Source organism: Zingiber officinale, chromosome 2A, assembly GCF_018446385.1.
Source record: "Zingiber officinale cultivar Zhangliang chromosome 2A, Zo_v1.1, whole genome shotgun sequence".
Classification (NCBI taxonomy): Eukaryota; Viridiplantae; Streptophyta; class Magnoliopsida; order Zingiberales; family Zingiberaceae; genus Zingiber; species Zingiber officinale.
In genome coordinates, this window is record NC_055988.1 from 24999764 (window position 1) to 25020243 (window position 20480).

The window sequence follows — 20480 nt, forward strand, 5'->3', positions numbered from 1 at the left end:
GATTGTGGACTGGGAGTAAGAACTTATTTGCATTTTGTTTTTTTTTTTTTTTTTTGTAGGTTGTTCTACACTTCAACTTCACTTACAGATGAATCCCAGTGAAATCTGCCCTTAGATCCCGTCAGAGTTCACAGTATCCATTTCCTAGCCAAATCGACCGAACCGACCCATCTGATTGTGTTCAGATAACATCTGTTTGCGGCACTTTCTTGCTTTCTTTTCTTTACTTTTAGATCATCCTGTATCTTGAATGGGTTGCGGGTTCTGTTTAATATCTTCCCTTTTTTCCTTGGAAGAAAGTGATATCAGATAACACTTAATACATTTTGTGCATATTATACAGAGAAAATTGACTAGAAGACTCGATGAAAGTCACCTATCAAGGGGAATGAATACAAGCCACTGAAGCAAAACATGAAAGTTCCGAGGTGCAAAACATGCCTGTAATCAGCTTCTATGATGCAACAATTTGCTAGCTTGGGAGGCAAGCATGATGGACTTTGCACTCGAACTACTCATTAAGTACTCCCTCTCGGCTCGTCGCTTGTGTTGCCTCGCATTTTTTGCTCGTTTAGGAGCCAACCTCGCATCCCTCTCTAAAAATGCAAGCCTAAAGCGTTCGGCTATAGGCAATTCTGATGTCTCATTGGAAACAGGTAGCTTCAGGGCAGTACTTCTAGCAGCGCCTGAAACAGCCCAGGTTTTGGGATCAATGCCATCAATGATAGAATAGTCCAGAGCTACAGATACCAGTGCTTCATTTGGAACTTGCATTCCTCGGAAGCCAAAGGGCGAGGGTTGAGGATTTACGATGATTCGGGGACATTCAGCAGCCATTGTTGCCTTTGAAGCCTCATCTACCTTTGGCTGATAGCAAAATGAGAAATGAATTGTTAGCAAAAAATATTCTGAGTTGAAAATATAACTCTTCTAATTTTGTGAGTGAAAAGTTAGACCAAAATTCAACAAGAAAATGTCTTGGTGAGCAGAAGTTAAACAATGATTTGCATTATTGTAGCATGAGCTAAAATAAAATGAAAATAAAAAGATTGCGCCACAGATTCCAATCTAAACGGAATGAAACATAAATAAAGCAGAATATGTCGAGATTCCAATGTAGACAGAATGAAACATAAATAAAGCAGAATATAATATTAGTGCATGCCTTACCCATACAAGCCAGCGTAGTGATGGGGCACCACTTCCGATGTCAGCATTTTCAAGCTCCTCCCATGATTCTTCCTCCACATTGTTCAATTTAGGCTTCAAGATACCAACACATCTACGGGCAGTAGATTCACTCCTGGGAGACCCCCTGCATTAACATGAAAAGTTTACTTCAAAACCCTACGTTGGATATTGAGCAGAAAGCAATGAAGAAGCAAAACAAGTATTCAATGAGTAAATGATTTATAGATGTTGCAGAAATTCTTGGTATATCAACTATGGATGAAGAGCTTGATGCACATTGTTGAATGTCTGAGTAAGTATTTCTGAATCATTACCACATTATGGGGGCATATAGATATTTTAGTCAAGAATAAGATGAGCTGATATTTACAATAACAAATTCAAAGAAATTCAAGATGAAGTAATAATGTCCTATTGATAAGATGAACTTCCTTGGTCAACAACATATTGGTCCACTGAAGTATTAGCTCAATAACTCAACAATCCATAAAATATATGAAGCGCAACAGAAAAAAAATTAACGATCTTATTTGTACATTCGTTTATGCAATAAAGCAGTAGTAGTTTAAATCATACTAGCTAACCAACTGGACTAAATGTCAATGTGCTAATCTTGATTTAACATCTGATTCTATCCCAGTATTCAAGTACGCCCCATAATTTAGATGGGCAGAGTAATTATTATGTCATCTACTCTTGGTTCCACCCCAGTACTCAAGTACACCTCAAAATTTAGATGGATAGAGTAACTATTGTGTCAGTTAATCTTTCAGGGGAAAAAATATGGATATAGAGCAGCAAGGTTTACCTTTTATATCAAAAACAACAGATAAACACCATCAAGTTCCATAAAAAATACTAATAGACAAGATTAACTATTTGCAGAGAAAAAATCTGCAAAAATATAGCAAATATCATTATACCCGCATCTCAAGATTTCCAATGATTGGCAGTGACAAATGAGGCCTGACACACCAGTAGCAGTTATCTTGTCGCAATGACTGCAAAGAAAATAACTCGTTAAGAAATGACATGTACCCAAATCTGACACAAACTTTTAGAAAAAGCTAGGACTTAGTGATTTTTTTTTTGTGGTAGAATGTTGGTTCACGAGTTGCAGCCACAGCCTTTCCATTTGGGCATCCCCAACAATCTCAGCAGAAATCCGACGATCTCAGCGGATTCTCTACGAATTACAATGGCTTTCCTTCTCAAGCATGGCATGGATTTTGTGGTTTCCTTCAACAGAGGATCTCTCCACTTTAACCTATCTTGAGAGACCCTCCTCTTCTTTATTCACGAAGGTCTCTACTCTCCCCTCTTCTTTATTCGCGAAGGTCTCTACCCTCCCCACTTCTCTCTCCTTGTGCATGATGAATCTCCGTGTCATGTCTGCCATTGTGGTTTAATAGTAGGGCAACAGATTTCCTTTTCCATTCCTTGAGGATTCCCTCTCATATCAGTTAACATTTTGATTTTAGGCAGAGATCTCTGTGGGCTTTCAGTGGCGTATGGAATCTGACAGTGAAACACATTGAAGTAGGATCCATCCTATCTGTAATTAATTCAAATTGGGGTTCGGTTTGGTTAGGGAGAAATCTGATTGTACTATCCCTTGTCATTGTAAAAGCCTACTTTATGTTTTGAAAAAGGTTCTGCGCTTGGGTGAGTGATAAGGAACCTGATTTGTGGTCTTCAAGGATAATGGTGGCTTGCTACCATTAGTCTGTATGAGCAATAACTTCAGAGAAGAAAGGTCCATAAGGTGTCTTCCCTCATAAACTTGTTGTAATTCAGGTTGATTATTCTCTTAAATGCTTGAGTGAAGCCCTTTATCAAACAGAATATAATCCAGTGGTCGGATGTGTAGAGAGAGACATGATAAAATACTTATTTTTCTCTTGTTGTGGTGTACACGTTGTAAAGTCTTAAGATAGTGAAATCTCATGATTTCATTCCCTTACCCATTGGTTATCCCCTGAAGTTATGTTCTCAAACTGTTGTAGGGTTATGGTTGATGGATTAATCATGCATGGTTGGGTGGTCTACTTTGAGCACTGAATCCATGTATTATAATGCATGGGAGGTGGCCCACTTGGATTCTCTCTGATTAAGCATCTGCTGCAGATACAAAATCTTCTATTATTGGCTGCTAGCTCCCCGGAGGCTGCTAGACAAAGACTAGCATATTGGTTTGCTCAAGATGGCGGGGTGACTCAGGCATACGACATTTTTAGACATCCTAGTACTAAGAAGACATAGGCCCGAACAGTGTTGAAGACCTACTTATAGCCGAGTCATGCAGTTACACTCTGGATGTTGGCAAAGAGGTGTCTTCCCATTAGAGACGACCAAGATTACATGGAGGATCGACAATGCACTTTTTTGTGGACAGGTACTGGAGTCACAGGAGCACCTATTCTTCGGGTGCGCCCCTATTATAAAGTTATGGAAGAGGATCTAGGATTGGCTACACATGTGGTATTGTGGGAGTTGAATGTTGATAAAGGCTCGGCATCTTACCTTGTCCTCTTTGGTCTACTATGTGTAGATAGCAAGAAATAATAGTTTCTTTGATGAGATGCAGTTAGACTGAGAAGATTTTTAGAAGTGTGCAAATTTATATATTCAGATCTTTAGGAGTGTACTCTGATCGGACACTTTGTTAATCATGAGTTGCTACTAAAGTCTGCTTATTGTACACTTTGTCAGTGCTGTATATAAAAATTATATATATATATATATATATATATATATATAATAGGATTTCGATGCTGATGTCTATCAAGGATGCATAATATGTTTCTATATTGCAAAACAAGCCAAGGTGATAACCACTGTATCAAGCATGTAGAGAAGTAATTGTGAATCTCACAATAAAATTAAAAAAAGGCTTATGGCAACATGAAAAAGGGTTCCCATCAGTTACATACCTAATATCGACAGCCTGCAAACTAGTGCAAATCTCTGCAACTTTTTTCAAACCATAATCAGTGACATTGGATCCAGATATATCTAGAATCTTCCATGAAACTTCAGCTAATGCAACAAGAAGATTATCATTCAGTAACTGTCTCCTCCTTGCAATAGCCACCAAAGCCAACTAAAAGAATTATAAAAAGAGTTATGCAATAATAATTACATAAGTCAGTTTACCTCCTGTTATATAACTAAACTGAACGACATCTAATACAAAGAAAGCAGTGGAGGAGTAAGAACTTAACACGCCTATTCATCACTATACTTGCCAACATAAATGCTGTCTTATCAATGGTAACATACCTATTTATGTATAACATAGATTTAAATTTCAGTCAGTACCATCCAAAATGGGAGGTATGTGTTAGTCCAACTATGGGACCCAAAGATAAACCTTGCAAGTAATAGTCATACCTAACCATCCAGATTTCCAATTAAAAGAACATGAGAGTTCCCAAATGTCTTCATTAGTAGATGGGATGTTGTCTAATCCAATCATGCCAATTATACGATAAGACTTGCGTATTAATAAGGTAAGTTGCACACAAATTAAATTTGTAGAGGTTCAGTCTCCTAAACTCAAATGTTACTGAAAATACACTTAAAACTAATGACTTTTTAACTATGTGTAAACTAAAGACAAGGGTAGAGAGCTGGTTCAAATATACCACCGGCGGTGAAGTAGGTCTCAGCAATATCACTCTTATTTGTTGTCAACTTCCTTACTTGGACTCAACATTTTCCTACATATGTATCCAAGTCAACACTACGAGTAATTAATCCACAACTGACAAGTAGGATTCATCGCGAGAATTAAATCAGAGAGAAGAAACAAGAAGTGAAACTGAAAGACAGAGGAAGAAGTGAAGGAGGAGATAGGAGGATATTTACAACCAACGCTAGTTAAGTTGAGACCTATTCCCCTAATTAGGGTGCATTGTCACATAGAGATTGCATTTGTTGGAGCATGCATGAGTAGAGAGGGTTGTCACATAGGGATAGGTGCACCGACCTTACAAGGGATATTAGGTAAATGGGTATTCATCAATATTTGGTAGAAAATTGTAGACAATATTAATTGAAAATTAATTAAACTTTTTAGTGAAAATGTGGATTAAACTCCTCACACCTTAATGTCTCACTCTCACTATACTAGTATATGTTATAGTAGGTATCCTAAATGATCACACGAGGTAATGGGTATCCAAAGTTTTTGTCTTCGCTGATGGGTAGAAGAATCCCGTCGCCCATATCCTAAATTTGAACCATTATTTGTTAGGTCATAAATTTGGAAAAATAGTGCCCAACATCCAGATTCATACCTGTGCCAAATACTCGTTTTTGAATTAGAGTACCATTGGTAATGTATTGCTTGATGTAACAGGACTATAACATGATGCATATATAGGACGCATGACAAAACCTTAAACCTAAAACTCATCTACAGGACTATACTCGTTTTTGAGTTGGACTAAACCCATAACTGTAATACCTTATCCCATAATACCTCTACAACTCATCTTAAAATGGAGCATTGATTATCTATGACCAACTTGTTACATAAACTCAAAAGTTCTCACATGAGAAAACAAAGCTCACTAGTGAAGAAAAGCTCACCATGATGAAGAAAATACAAAACAAAGCTTTGAAGGGAGCCCTTGGGTATCCTTCAACCTAGGATTAGCATGTCAGCAAAAGACAAGGACCCCAAGTATAAGTCCTCAAGTGAGCTTCACCTTGTGTTAGTGTATAAAAGAAAACCACACGATGAGGGTTCTTAGTAAACTACAAGGATGAGATAAAACCCCAAAGAGACAAATCTCGCTAGTGAGCTTCTAGTTGCAACACATACAAGTATACAACAACATGCTACAAAAAAATCGAAGACGAAAAAAAAAGCACTTGAAGTAATGGATTGGAGATATTTTCCTGGCGGAACATAGTCAGGATAGAAAGAAGATAGAGCTACCTAGAATAAAAAGAAAGTAGATGTGAGTCAAGGAAAGAAAAGACAGGGAGGAAAGAGCTTACAGTTGTCTCTGAAGAAGAAAGCAAGCAAGAGTTGTTGATGCCAAACTAGCACATCTTGGAGCCTAAAGATACAGTTCATGGTGTTGGTTTGAAGTGCTCCAAGAGGAAGGAAATTCCAAGGAGAAAGAGGGAAGGCAGGTCACAAAGGGACAAGAACCCCAGCAATGAGAGCAAGGACGAGAGAAAGGAACTTGTGAAAAGGATGGTCAGAAAGATGAGATTGAAGGAAATAAAATGCTACAGATCCTAGGAGGCATCAATGACTAGAGATGAGATCAACTCGAGAAGCTAAAATCCATCATGTAGTTGGATCCAAAGCAAGTTCTGATTAAGAAGACATGCAGAAGTTAGAAGGCTTGGAGAAGCATGCAATGAAGACAAGGGAAGAAAATAGAAGAGAAATGACTGGAGGCAATAAAGTGGCTGCCGAAAGGGAAAAGTGGTCGTCATATGAGCTGAGGAGCAACAGAGACTCAAAATACCATCTCCTCCCACAAGTAGTGGATCTAGATTTAGATCATTGAGCAAAAGATGATGTGAAGCTTCAGTGGTGAAGCATGGCTGCTGGGAAACATAGATGACCTAACAAATGCAAAGAGTTGCAGCACACTATAGGCTACTACAAAAAGCATCACTTGAAAGTATGCTTGGATGTATGGAGATGTAGAAACTAATCCAGAAGGCGGAGAAAAATATTTAGTGGGGTGTTAGATCTGGAGGAAGCAAATGAGGACAACAGAGATGACGAGGGCCTAGTAAGGCGTCATAAAAATGTCTGAATGAAAGTATTGGTTCACTCATTGTACACTATAAGGTTCAAAGCGAAGAATAGGCAGCCAGAATTTGGACTGTTGACCTAAGGAGATTAAGATAGCACACCAAAAGAGAATACAGTTCAACAGGCTTGTGCCATGGCAAGGAGGACTCTTGTCACACAAGGGAAAGCAACACAGGTTTAGAGAAAGGAAGCAACACATGTTAGAAACACTCACAGTGTAGCAAGCTGAAGGGAAAGAAATGTGACTGGAAGGGGAGGTCATCATTAGACACCACTTCAAGATCATTGACCTCGCCCATAAGGGGAATATTAAGATCTAACCAGGTTGAGGGAAGGCCACAGATTCATAGAAAGGAAGCAACACATGTCAGAAACACTCTTGTGCACACCAGGTTGAAGGAAAAGAACTGTGACTCGAAGGGAGGTCATTATTTGCCATCACTATAAGATCATTGACCTCCCCAATAAGGGACATTCTAGAAGATCTAACCCTAGCCTTTGCAGGTACACTCCAATACCAAGTAAAAAATGGAGGAACAAAATATTCCATTGTGTATATATATAGAACTCATGAGGAAACCTTAAACCTAAAATTTCAATGCAGGACTTCACACCTAGTTTGTATTTTGTGAAATTTGTGTAGGTCAACTTTTCTTTTATTAGTAGGACAATGCAAATTTATATATAGGCAAAATATGAAACCATTTCAATACTTTATTTCTTTGCCATGAAAATATATTGTTGTTACTGATATAAATAGATTTTTTAATAGACTAATACGATAAAAAAGATTGTATAAAAGTATACTTACATTAATTTGCATTGGTTCATTTCTCTCAAACAAATTTTTTTTATTCTCTATTCTGGGTACTATATTTTGCAGCTCCTCCTGTATCTGGACTATAGTTGTCCTAGTAATGAGATACTTCAGGCCTAATAGTTAAATCCTTTAGAACATTTCTTTTGCATCTAATTCACATTAGAATAGATCATAGGTTCACCCTACAGCCTAATCCAAATGTTGTCCAGCAAACTTCAATAAAGTTATGGTTGAACAAAAACAGTTTATTCAAAATATCCGATGGGACTAACTATCTTAAATCTTCTGTGGTTGCCAATTATCTTTGTGCAACTACTCATCATAAGTTATGAGAAGTATCTTGCTATATCCTTTCATGATGGTTCATTTTTGTTCAAAAAGTATACTAGCCAAACCTACCGAATATTGTCTAATCATCATGATAACTTTTTGCTTAATATATGCCTAACAAACTGGAAGTTGTTAATAGTATGCCTCGTATCTAGTGTTGTGTAGGCAATGTAAAGCAAATTGAGAAAGGTATAGAATGAATATTGATTTCCAAATTAAATTTTGGCAATGTTGTATTTTGGGTATCATGTAATTTGTTATCTTTTTCTTTGGTAGGAATACCTTAAAATTCAGTAGCAGTTTAATTGGCATCTTTAAATTCACTAGGAGTTTAATGGGATAATTATATTTTCCAATTTCCATGATTTATTTTCTAGTTTTTTAGAGTCAAGTTTTCATGTCTATGTATTTTCTTAAGCTTTAATTAATGAAATATTTCATTTTTCAATCTTTGTCTAAGTTTCTTTTCTTTTAGTAAGATAGTTAACTTTTTTGCTTCGTCAATTTGATCAAAGTTTTTGTGTGGTTCGACAGTACACATTTGGTGTTGCATCACAATGTTTTTCATGTCATTTACTTTATATGTACAATAGAGTATGTAGTCTAACAATTAAACAATCATTATTCATAAAGAAGAAGATAAATCTAGATATCTGAAACCACAAATGTTATGTCTGGAAGTTCAAAACTGATTAAATAATTTAATCGAAGGGGGGGAGAATGAAAACAAGAGCCTAAACAATGATGCTGAGACCTCAATCTAAATCCATTAACATACCTTGATATCTGATGGAAATACTGCTGCTATCTCTGAAATATCAGCAATGATATCCTCCAAATACTGACCAAGAAATCCAAGGCACAGGTTGACTAGACTTGGAGGCTTAGTTTTCTTCAATGATAAAGCTACAAATAATTATATTGAAATAACGATCATTGAAGAAAACTAAGTGGTGGAACATGATAAAGACTAGTAAGAAATACTTGAGATATCAGGATACATAATTATGCACAAGAAAGCCTTTCTATGAGGGTTGTTCTAAATCAGTATTTGAACCAGACTCATTTTCTAACATGATCTATTATCCCCTTTACCCAATAAGGGAGTGAAGAAAAATCAAGAGATGGGGAAGGTGATAGGAGAGGTGATTTCATCTGCTTGGGAGGATGTGTCATTTTGGTCAGAAAGAAGGAGATGGCAGTGTTCAAAAGGGCAAAGAAGAGAAAGAGAAAGAGAGAGCAGAAGAAAGAGAAGGAAAGAAAAGAAGAATAAATGGGCTGTGGAGATGGAAAAGAGTAAGGAGAAGATTACCAAAAGAAGAGGAAGAATAGAGAGTACGCGAACTAAACTTGTACGAAGGGTTAGGATAGGTGGAAGAGAATATCTGGTGGAAATGAAGAGAGAAAAAAATAGATGGGCCATACTAGAGAAGAAGATGAAAGGTGGAGAAAAAAAGCAAGGAAAAAAGAGGCACCATATGAGGGCTGGAGATGAATGCAGAAATCACATTGATTATGTATTACACATGAAACAATTGCTCTAAAAATTTTATATGCTAGCTTTGACATTTATAGTTGAGTAAAAGTTAATTATTGTTATCATTTTTTACATTGAATATATATATGTTTATCTTAAAATGTAATTTTCACAAGTTCTTCATATACATGGTGCAATATATGTCTATTACATGAAATTAGATAAGAATGTGATATGAAAGTTAATGTGAATATGAATTGGTTGTATAATATGATATATTAAAATCCTACATTCTCTGATTTATAAAAATGTATTGAATTTTTGTTTGGTTCAGTATAAGTACAAAAGTTATACTCTGAATATGAGACACTTTCTAAAGGAAAAGATGATTTTGTGATATTTTATAAGTGAATTTATCTTATGGCAAAGGATTGAACCCCGCTAAAATGGGTGTGATAAATTGGTCAGGCGGACATGTACTATTACTGACTCTTACTGATACTGTTAGCAAGAAACTAGTCATATTCAAGCTATATGCTCTCACTTACCTGAGTCACTAAGGTTAAGTGTCATATACTGAATTAAACCAAAGTCACTATATTAACAGTACTATCGTATACTGATCTGCACTACCGGATTAATTATAGTCATAGCCATTCTGGTAGATATACGGATAACTAAATGATATTTGGAACTGCATTTTGGAAAGAATTGATTTGCACAATTAGTTAGCTATTATTTAACATTCTGTTTCAGAAAAATATAATAATAGATAATCACTAATATGTTTTAACCAAAACTGTGATTTCTGTATGGTATTGGTTTATTGGAATCCTGAATTTAATATATATAAGATATATGAAAAATAACTTCATTGTTTAGCATTTAAATTTCATTTTTTTCAGTTGTGATTAATAGCTGTTGAAGTTTGATCATCTTAATGTTTTAAAAGGTCAGTAAGACTAGTAACAATATTGAAGAGTTATAAAGGTTGTCTCATGCTCAACCCATGTTAATAAGTAGCTTATACAGGTATGGGTAAATAACATACTCATGATGTAGTCTTCAAAAATTTTCATATGTCAGAGGTTGGCTTATCTCGGTATATAGTATGGACTCCACATGATCTCTAGTATTACTATTATCATTCATCAGTTACATATGCGAAGTTTGACTGTATTGTGACCATGTGCTACTGATGTCTTGTGAATATATGTGTTCATAGTAGATATACAATACCTACTCATGTCCTGGCTTGTGGCATGACACTTTCTTAACAATTTTGTCAGAAAAACGAAACATACCCATGAAACTGTGTATGAAATTTATTTTAAAATTTCCCATCATCCATTCAGGCCAGATAGGTATCAGAAAGTAGAAATTAAAACTTAAAGAGCAAAGGAAAAAGGAACTACAGACAAGCAGATTATCAAACAAAAGAGGCAAACAAAGTGAAAACTCTTTTTCCAGAAAGAGTACTCTTCTAAGTCCTTAATAGAACAGTTCGATACTAGAACATGAATGGTTTTCTTTCCCAATAATTCTCACAAATCAGTGCATCAAACCTATTAGTAATAAAGCGATCTAGGATTCCTCCAACACCATAGTTATCATTCATTCAAAACACACACACGCACAAAACTTACAATTCGCGCAGGTATCACCACTCGAACATATCAGGCCCAACAAAACCCTCATAAGTAGAAACAAAACAATCCAAAGAGAGGCAAATCAAGGATATGAAGATAATCTTACAGAAAGAATCGGGAAAGGAGGCGATAGCGACGGATCGAGGGCTCGGCGCGAGATGGAGATTTCTGAGGGACGACGTGATCTCGTTGGCCGCTTTCTTCCCCTTTTCCATCAAGCAGAGGACGAATTAGGCGAAATGAAATCTGTGCGAGAGAGAGAGAGATTAATGAATTTTCGTGTTTGAATACCGACTTAGACCGGCCAACGTGGTCAATTTGCTTAAATCGACCACAAATGAACCGTCCGGATCAGATTTATTACCCTCGATGGTGGCTGAAAATGGCCAATATAAAATTTACATTTTTAGGGATTTTTTAAAATTTAATGAATTTCTTTATTTTAAATGACTAGGAAATATTATTTTTTATTTATATTAAGTAAACGGTGGATAAATGATTTTCTTTGATAAATCGAGTTTCTTTCCTGATTTACAGATAAATCGAGATCAAAAATTATATTTATCTAAAAGTAGATTTCTAAAATATTCATTTTAGTATAATTCGAATGCAGTGGAGCAGAATGTATTATATTTTAGATATCGTCTGTATTTTTTTTTTATATATACCCAATTAATTTGGGAGGTGGACGACTTTGGTACCTTGTTGGTGCGGAAAGTATCCGACAATCGAATCTATGTTTTGATTATGTCAAAGGGTTCAAAGTTAAGGTGTTTTATTTACTAATATTCAAGCATTACAGGAAAAGTCCTAAGTATACTTAGGCAAAAGTCCTAGCTGCGGTTAGGTAAGTGGAAAACCCTAGGTCATAGGGGGTAGTAACCCTATGCGGAAAGCCTTGGCGGGTTGAGGTCTTCGGGCAAAAATCTTAGGGGACGGTAATCCTAGGTTGAAATCCTGGTGTCGCGAACCGGGTGGATGACTGGACGGGTCATGGATCGAACGTCCAGTATGAAGACCGGAAGACTCGAGCGCCGAGCAAAAGTCCAGTCTGTCTGGAGGACCGAACTGGCAAAAGGTAAAGCTCTCTTGAGTGGAGTAGGTGAGGACGTGTTCCATAGAAGAGGGAACAGTAGGTGTCGGTTCGACCTAGGGTTTTCGGTAGGAAATCTGAAGTCAGAACCGGACAGTCCGGAGACTGTTAAAGTATTTCGATTATCATACTTATTATGTGCAAACTTTGTTTTGCAGGATATGTTGTGTTTGTATGGTCTAACATGTCTTGCAGGGTCAAAAAACAAAGTTATGCCTCGGATGAACAGTATCCGAGGCACCTCCATGGAGCTTGGAGGCGCCTCGGGGTGCAGATTGTGAGCTGGTCGCGAAGTAGTGCTGGAGGCGCCTCGAATGGAGCTGGAGGCGCCTTGGACTAGAGATTGGAGGCGCCTTGGATTGGCTTGAAGGCGCCTTCAAGTGGATGAGTTGCGACTAGGTCCGTTCTGATCCACGCGGCTGACTCGGCTTATTGGAGGCGCCTTGGATTGTGTTGGAGGCGCCTCTAGCAATATATAAACGGAGCTCTCGAGGAGAAAGTTAATATATCACCTTCTAAGCAATCCCTATGCAACGAGCTGCTAACGAGACGTTCCGACAAAGCCGCAAATTGACGCCGACGACCTGGAGCTCTGAATCTGCAATTTTCTATTGTTGTTGGTATATTTAGTTATTCTTTTGATTATTGTACTTCATTTTGTAAACACCTAACGAATTTATAGTTGTTTCCCAACGTAAACGCTCAACGAGCGTGGGCCTTGGAGTAGGAGTCGCCACAGGCTCCGAACCAAGTAAATAGCATGTGTCTTTCTGTTTTTGTCTTTTAGTTTATTCCGCTGCGTTTCTTTGATAAAGTTGAATTAGCCACGAGTGCTATTCACCCCCCCCTCTAGCGCTTCTCGATCCAACAATTGGTATCAGAGTGGGGTTGCTTTGAATTGGTACAATTACCGTTCGAGCATTTTTTTCATCGCTTTTTCGTTCATTTAGGGTAAAAATAAAACCTTACGGCTTTCATTTTTTCCCTCCAAAATTAATTTCAAAAAATTCATTATCATATTTTCACCATCGGTTCGTATTAGCGAAATATCACGTTTTCAAAATTTTGTGGTAATATTTTTTTTAATATTATTTTAATAATATTTTTTATTATTTTATTATTTTTTTTCAAAATTCCTGAATTACTATTTTTATTATACATCCCGGACTGCTAATCCAGGATCAAGTCCTGGAATTTTTTTTTTCTTTTTATTGTGTGCTAGACTCTTTAATGACTCTCCAAGAAGGTTTTAGCATAGTCCGCCCGCCACTCTTTTCCAGCGAGGACTTTGGTTGTTGGAAGAACCGGATGGAATATCACCTCAAGACGCAAGTCGAGATGTGGATTATTATCCAAACTGGTCTTGAACTTCCACGTGACGACACGGGAGAACTAGTCTCATGCATCAACTAGGACACTAGTATAAAGAAGAAGATTGAAGCCGATGCCAAAGCAACTTGCATGCTACAATGTGGACTAACAAAAGAAAAACTCAACAAAGTATGACCCTTCTCAAGCACCAAAGAGCTATGGGAAAAGCTAACCGAGCTACACGAGGGCACCTCCGACGCTAAAGTAAGTAAGCGCGACTTAATTTTCAATAAATTGTACAATATTAAAATGCAGGAAAATGAGACGGCTAGCCAACTCCACGCACGAATACAAGATCTACTTAATGGGCTTCATGCGATCAGACAAAAGGTAGACAACAGGGACATAATCAGGTACTCCTTAAATGTCTTTCCGAGGAATACCTTGTGGGCAGCCATGATAGATGCGCACAAGGTTTCTAAGGACCTTTCCTTTATTAAATTAGATGAATTATTTGTAGAGTTTGAACTTCATGAGCAGACTAATGCACACCCGGTCGAGAAAGGTGTTGCTTTGGTTGCAGGTACAAGCAGAGCCCGGGAATCTAAAACAAAGCGCAAAACCAAAACTGAGTCCAAAGACGAATCGGAGGATGAAGACGAGATTGCTTCCGAGCTATTAAAGCTCATACGAAAGATCTGCAGAAATAAAAAGGCGACTCAAACGAGGGACAAGTCTAGAGTCACCTGCTACGACTGTAATCAGAAGAGGCACTACAAGCCAGATTGTCCAAACAAATAGCAACGAAGAAAGAAGGCATTGAAAGCAACTTGGTCCGAGTCATCAGACGAATCCGAGACTGACGAAGAAGAACCGACAAGCTTCCTCGCGTTACCAGTGCAAGCCAACATTATCGAAACCGAGTCTGAGTTCGAGTCTAAAGCCGAGAACGAGTTAGAAACTGAGTCCGAGAGAAGCCACGGATCTACATCCGTTTCCGAAGGACCGAACCCCACTGTAAGTTCTCTACTCGCCGAAACTCAATTAGATGATTTAAAGAATTTAGTTCCTTACTTGTTAAAAAAGTTGGCTAAATCCAACGTCTGGGTCAAGTCACTCCAAAAGGAGGTAACAACCCTTAAGAAAGCGACTGACTAGAGTTCTTTAACTGAGCCAGTTCAAATTAGAAGTTCAACTCAAGTCCAACAACTTGAGGAAGAAAATTCTAATTTGAAAACTCAAATTAAAGAACTCAAGGACATGTTGGAACAGTTCACCCTGGGTTCCAGAATCTTGATCTGATTCTTGGAAAACAGCGAGCTGTTTTCAACAAATCTGGACTTGGATTTAAAACCAAAAGAAAATACAAAGCATATATATCTCTAGTTAATAGAAAAAATAAAAACATAGTCCAAGCATGGGTCCCCAAGTCGAACTTGGCTAATCAAGTTGGACTTGGACTATATTGGGTCCCCAAGGATCATATCTACTACCTTGATAGACCCTATCGAGGCTATGATCCGGGGGAGCAAATATAAAGACAATCTTTACCAATAGATAGAATTGTTTGATGTTTGATTTTTTTTTATACATGCTTAGATTCAGGATAATTTAAGGACGTACGCGTAATTTATACTTGTCCAGTTAAACCTAGGGGTTTCAAAAAGAAAATTAAATATATATAATTTCTTTGAGCGGCTCTGTCTAGGAAGTGGTGGATGATCCCATACCCAAGAAGGCCGAGTGCCTCGCCACGACCTGTGAACCAATCTTAGAAATGTGTATTTAATTGACTAGTTGAAAAACTTAAGTTTAACTCAAATGTAAATTAATCCTTAGAAATAATCTAAATTCAAGATAACCATCTCACAAAATTACTTAAGATTACCTGATTGATAATTTAGAATTGAGTGAGATGGATCTAGGTTGAATCAATAGTATTAATCTTCAAATAAATTCAAATTAATTAAATAAATTCAATTTAATCAAATGAATCAACTTACTTAATTAAAAATCATTTTAAAAACTCTTTTAAAAAATATTTTAAAAAATCTTTTAAATATTTTCAAAACTCTTTTAAAAAATCTTTTAAATATTTTAAAAACTCTTTTAAAAATATTTTTAAAATTCTTTTAAAAACACTTTTTAAAATCTTTTAAATATTTTAAAAACTCTTTTAAAAATCTTTTAAATCTTTTAAAAACTCTTTTAAAAATAGTTTTAAAACTCTTTTAAAATTCTTTTAAAAACACTTTTAAATATTTTAAAAACTCTTTTAAAAATATTTTAAAAACTCTTTTAAAATTCTTTTAAAAACTCTTTTAAATATTTTAAAAACTCTTTTAAAAACTCTTTTAAAAATCTTTTAAATATTTTAAAAACTATTTTAAAAATTCTTTTAAAAATAAATCTTTTAAATATTTTAAAAACTCTTTTAAAAATCTTTTAAATCTTTAAAAAAATATTTTAAAAACTCTTATAAAAATATTTTAAAAACTCTTTAAAAAATTATTTGAAAATTTATTTAAAAATTTATTTAAATGTTTTTTAAGAATTATTTGAAAAATTATTTAAAATTATTTAAAGAAGCTAAGTTTTTTTGAAAAAAAAAATACAATTAAACTAAGTCTTTTCAAAGCACTTTCAAAAATAGCTAAGGGTTTTTTCAAAACATTTGTTATTAAAATTTTAAATATTTTTTGATCAAATCTTAGCTATCCTTAAGGGGAAGCTTAAAACTAAACATAGTTAATATTTTTTTAACAAACCTCTCTCTACTTGGGTTCTTTTTTATTTATGTCAAAGGGGGAGAGAAAAGTCAAAGTTAATTTAAACATATTTAAAATAGTCAAAGTTAATTTAAACATATTTAAAATATATAACCTTTGATCTAGGGGGAGCATTGGAGTAAGTGTTTGATATTTTTAGTTTACTTATGCTCCTATTTCTTGTTAGAAATTTTCTTAATTACTGTTATGTTTTACTTAACTTTGAACTGTGTTGCCATAATAAAAAAGGGGGAGATTGATGGTGCGGGAAGCATCCAACGATCGAACCTATGTTTTGATTATGTCAAAGGGTTCAAAGTTAAGGTGTTTTGTTTACTAATATGTTGAATGAGCATTGCAGGAAAAGTCCTCACTGCGGTTAGGCAAGTGGAAAACCCTAGGGGGGCGATAACCCTAGGTCATAGGGGGTGGTAACCCTATGCGGAAAGCCTTGGCGGGTTGAGGTCTTCGGGCAAAAATCCTAGGGGGGTAACCCTAGGTTGAAATCCTGGTGTTGCGAACCGGGTAGAAGACTGGACGGATTGTGGACCGGACGTCCAGCATGAAGACCGGAAGACTTGAGCGCCAAGAAAAAGTCCAGTCGGTCTGGAGGACCGAACTGGCAAAAGGTAAAACTCTTCTGAGTGGAGTAGGTGAGGATGCGTTCCCCGGAAGAGAGAACAGTAGGCATCGGTTCGACCTACGGTTTCCGGTAGAAAATTCGAAGTCAGAACCGGACAGTCCGGAGACTGTCAAAGTATTTTTATTATCATACTTATTATGTGCTAACATTTTTTTGCAGGATATGTTGTGTTTGTATGGTCTAACATGTCTTGCAGGGTCAAAAAATAAAGTTATGCCTCGGATGAACAGTGTCCGAGGTGCCTCCATGGAGCTTGGAGGCGCCTCGGGTGCAGATTGTGAGCTGGCCACGAAGTAGTGCTGGAGGCGCCTCGGATGGAGCTGGAGGCGCCTTGGACTAGAGATTGGAGGCGCCTTGGATTGGCTTGAAGGCGCCTTCAAGTGGATGAGTTGTGATTAGGTCCATTCTGATCCACGTGGTTGGCTTTGCTTGTTGGAGGTGCCTTGGATGGTGTTGGTGGCGCCTCCAGCAGTGTATAAAAGGAGCTCTCGAGCAGCAAGTTAATATGTCACCTTTTAAGCAATCCCTATGCAACGAGCTGCTAACGAGACGTTCCGACAAAGCCGTAACTTGACGCTGACGACCTGGAGCTCTGAATCTGCAATTTTCTATTGTCGTTGGTATATTTAGTTGTTCTTTTGATTATTGTACTTCATTTTGTAAACACTTAACGAATTTATAGTTGTTGCCCAACGTAAACGCTCAACGAGCGTGGGCCTTGGAGTAGGAGTCGCCACAAGCTCTGAACCAAGTAAATAGCCTGTATCTTTCTGTGTTTGTCTTTTAGTTTATTCCACTGTGTTTTTTTGAAAAAGTTTTAAATCGTAACGAATTAGCCACGAGCATTATTCACCCTCCCTCTCTAGCGCTTCTCGATCCAACAACCCCTACCTGATTGATAACATTAATAACTTTTTATCGAATCATATAGATATGTTTTAAAATGATTAAATCATGTATTCTAGTTCTAAAATTATCAAAATACACATGCATTTCTATTTTTGTCCATGTTATTATTCTTAGTTGAGTGTCTTTTTTAGCAGTTGAATCGATTTTATTTTTTTTAGTTGATTTTGATCGATTCATATTTTAAAAATTATTGCTCTCAATATATTGAGTTAAATTGATTTTTAAGGGCATTTTTACAATTATGAGAACTAAACGAACATATAGAAACTGATTTTATGTCATTCTGAGATCTTTAGGTCTATCAGTCGATTTTGGTTGATTGACTAAGAGACCTCAAACATCAATTTTAAAAATACCCTCAAACAAATCAGCCGGTTTCAGCCAATGGGCCAAAATGACGTGAAATCAGGTTTTTATATGTTCATATAATTCTCCTAATTGTAAAAATACCCTCAAATATCATTTTACCTAATATATTGAGCAGTGATTTTTTGAACAGCATGTATCCAAAAAATTAATTCGTATTCAAAAAATCTTTATTCTCAATATATTAAATCAAATTATTGTTTAAGCACATGGATACAATCATAAAAAGTAGATAAACTTATAGGACTTCATTTCACGTTATTCCGAGCTCTCTAAGTTCATCAATTGATTTTGGCTAAAACTCTTTAGGTTCATTTAGCTAAAATTGGTTGATGGGCCTAGAGTGCTCGGAATGATATGAAACCAGGTCTTATGAGTTCATCTAGTTTTATGATTATATTCATTCTCAAATGTCAATTTAACCTACTATATTGAGAGTAGTAATTTTTTGAATACGAATGTGTCTGAAAAATCGAATTCATGTTCAAAAAATCACTGCTATTTATCAGTTGATGGACTTAGAGATCTTGTAATGACATGAAATAAGTTTCTATATATTCTTATTCTCCTAATCATCTAAATGCTCTCAAATATTAATTTTAAGAGCAGTGATTTTTTTTAACATCAATGTGTCCGAAAAACTAATTTGTGTTTAAAAAATCATTGTTCTCAATATATTAAGTCAAATTGATGTTTGAAGACATAGATATAATCATAAGAACTAGATGAACTCATAAAACCTAGTTTTATTTCATTCCGAGTTCTTTAGATCCATCAATCGATTTTGGATGAATAAACCTAAAGAGTTTTGGCCAAAATTGGTTGATGGAATTAGATAGCTCAAAATGACGTGAACCCAGGTCTTATGAGTTTGTCTATTTCTTATAATTATATCTATGCCCACAAATATTAATTTGACCCAATATATTAAGAGCAGTGATTTTTAAAACATGAATTAGTTTTTTGGACATATTCATGTTTTCAATATATTGGATAAAATTGATGTTTGAGAGTATTTTTATAATTAAGAGAACTAGATGAATACATAGATACTAATTTTATGTTATTCTGAGGTCTCTAGGTCCATTAGCAGATTTAGGCCATAATTAGGAGAACTAGACGAACACATAGGAACTAATTTCGTGTCATTCTGAGATCTCTAGGTTCATCAGCCGATTTCAGCCGAAATTGGCTAATGGACCTAGAGACCTCGAAATGATATGAAACCAGTTCTTATGTATTCTTCTAATTCTTATGATGGTAAAAATACTCTCAAATATCAATTTGACCCAATATATTGAGAGTAATAATTTTTAAAATACAAAATGATCAAAATCAGTAAAAAAATCGATTCGACTACTTTAAAAAGGCACTTGACTTGCAAGAGGTGTCAGGACAAAAATGGAAGTAAGTATGTGATTTAGTAATTTTAAAACTATTGTACATGATTTGATAATTTCAAAATTTTATTTACATGGTTCGATAAAAAGATGTAACATTAATGGTCTTGCATGATCACATGTATTAATGGTTTTGTATGATCATGCTGGCCTGCACGAAGTGCCCAATTGACTAGAGGGTGATAGATTGTTACATGGGGTAGGGATTAATTCTCGACGGATGTATGCCCTCAGAGAAAAACTTCTCCCACCCCCTAGTCACTTGGCGGTCGGCTATAAGTTGACCCCGTGAGTTACCATCTTTCACATAACCTAGGGACAGACTGTGATGATGCTTGGGATGAACGTAATCTTCTTTTGCTATAATTGTATGATCATGCTACTTTGATACTTTGTTTGAATGTTGATGTCATGTTATAGGCAAATACTCAATGTTTTATCATAGGACCTCTCTTAAATGGGAATATTAGGATTAGGTAGCCTCCTACTCTTGGGTATATATGCTTTAGTTATGTGGGAGCTATATATATTGGACAATCTTCCACAATGAAGATTGCTTGTCAAATATTACAGGAATAGTTTTCTGAATTGTAATTACTTAAAAATCAACTTCAGACTTATCTATCGAGATAACTTGAGCGGATAATTTCAAGCTACTAAGCAAAGAAGGATGAGGTGCTTGGGACGGTATGTTACTTGGAAGACTAAGCTACCTTGTATGACCGAGCTAACTTG

General features: G+C 36.0%; 1 protein-coding gene across 2 annotated transcripts; it reads right to left on the reverse strand.

The window, feature by feature from the left end:
- Nucleotides 1-262: 262 nt before the first annotated feature.
- Nucleotides 263-11529, reverse strand: LOC122040959. 2 transcript variants are annotated; one of them, XM_042600455.1, is made up of 6 exons: nt 11362-11526; nt 8908-9035; nt 4125-4294; nt 2115-2192; nt 1171-1315; nt 263-867 (listed from the first exon to the last, which is right to left on the reverse strand). In XM_042600455.1, the coding sequence occupies exons 1-6, from the start codon at nt 11468-11470 to the stop codon at nt 448-450; spliced, it is 1050 nt and encodes a 349-aa protein (XP_042456389.1). In that variant the 5' UTR covers nt 11471-11526; the 3' UTR covers nt 263-447. The 2 variants fall into 2 exon arrangements, with proteins under 2 accessions (XP_042456389.1, XP_042456391.1); XM_042600457.1 differs by lacking the exon at nt 8908-9035 and having other exon boundaries at nt 4125-4230; nt 11362-11529.
- Nucleotides 11530-20480: the final 8951 nt, after the last annotated feature.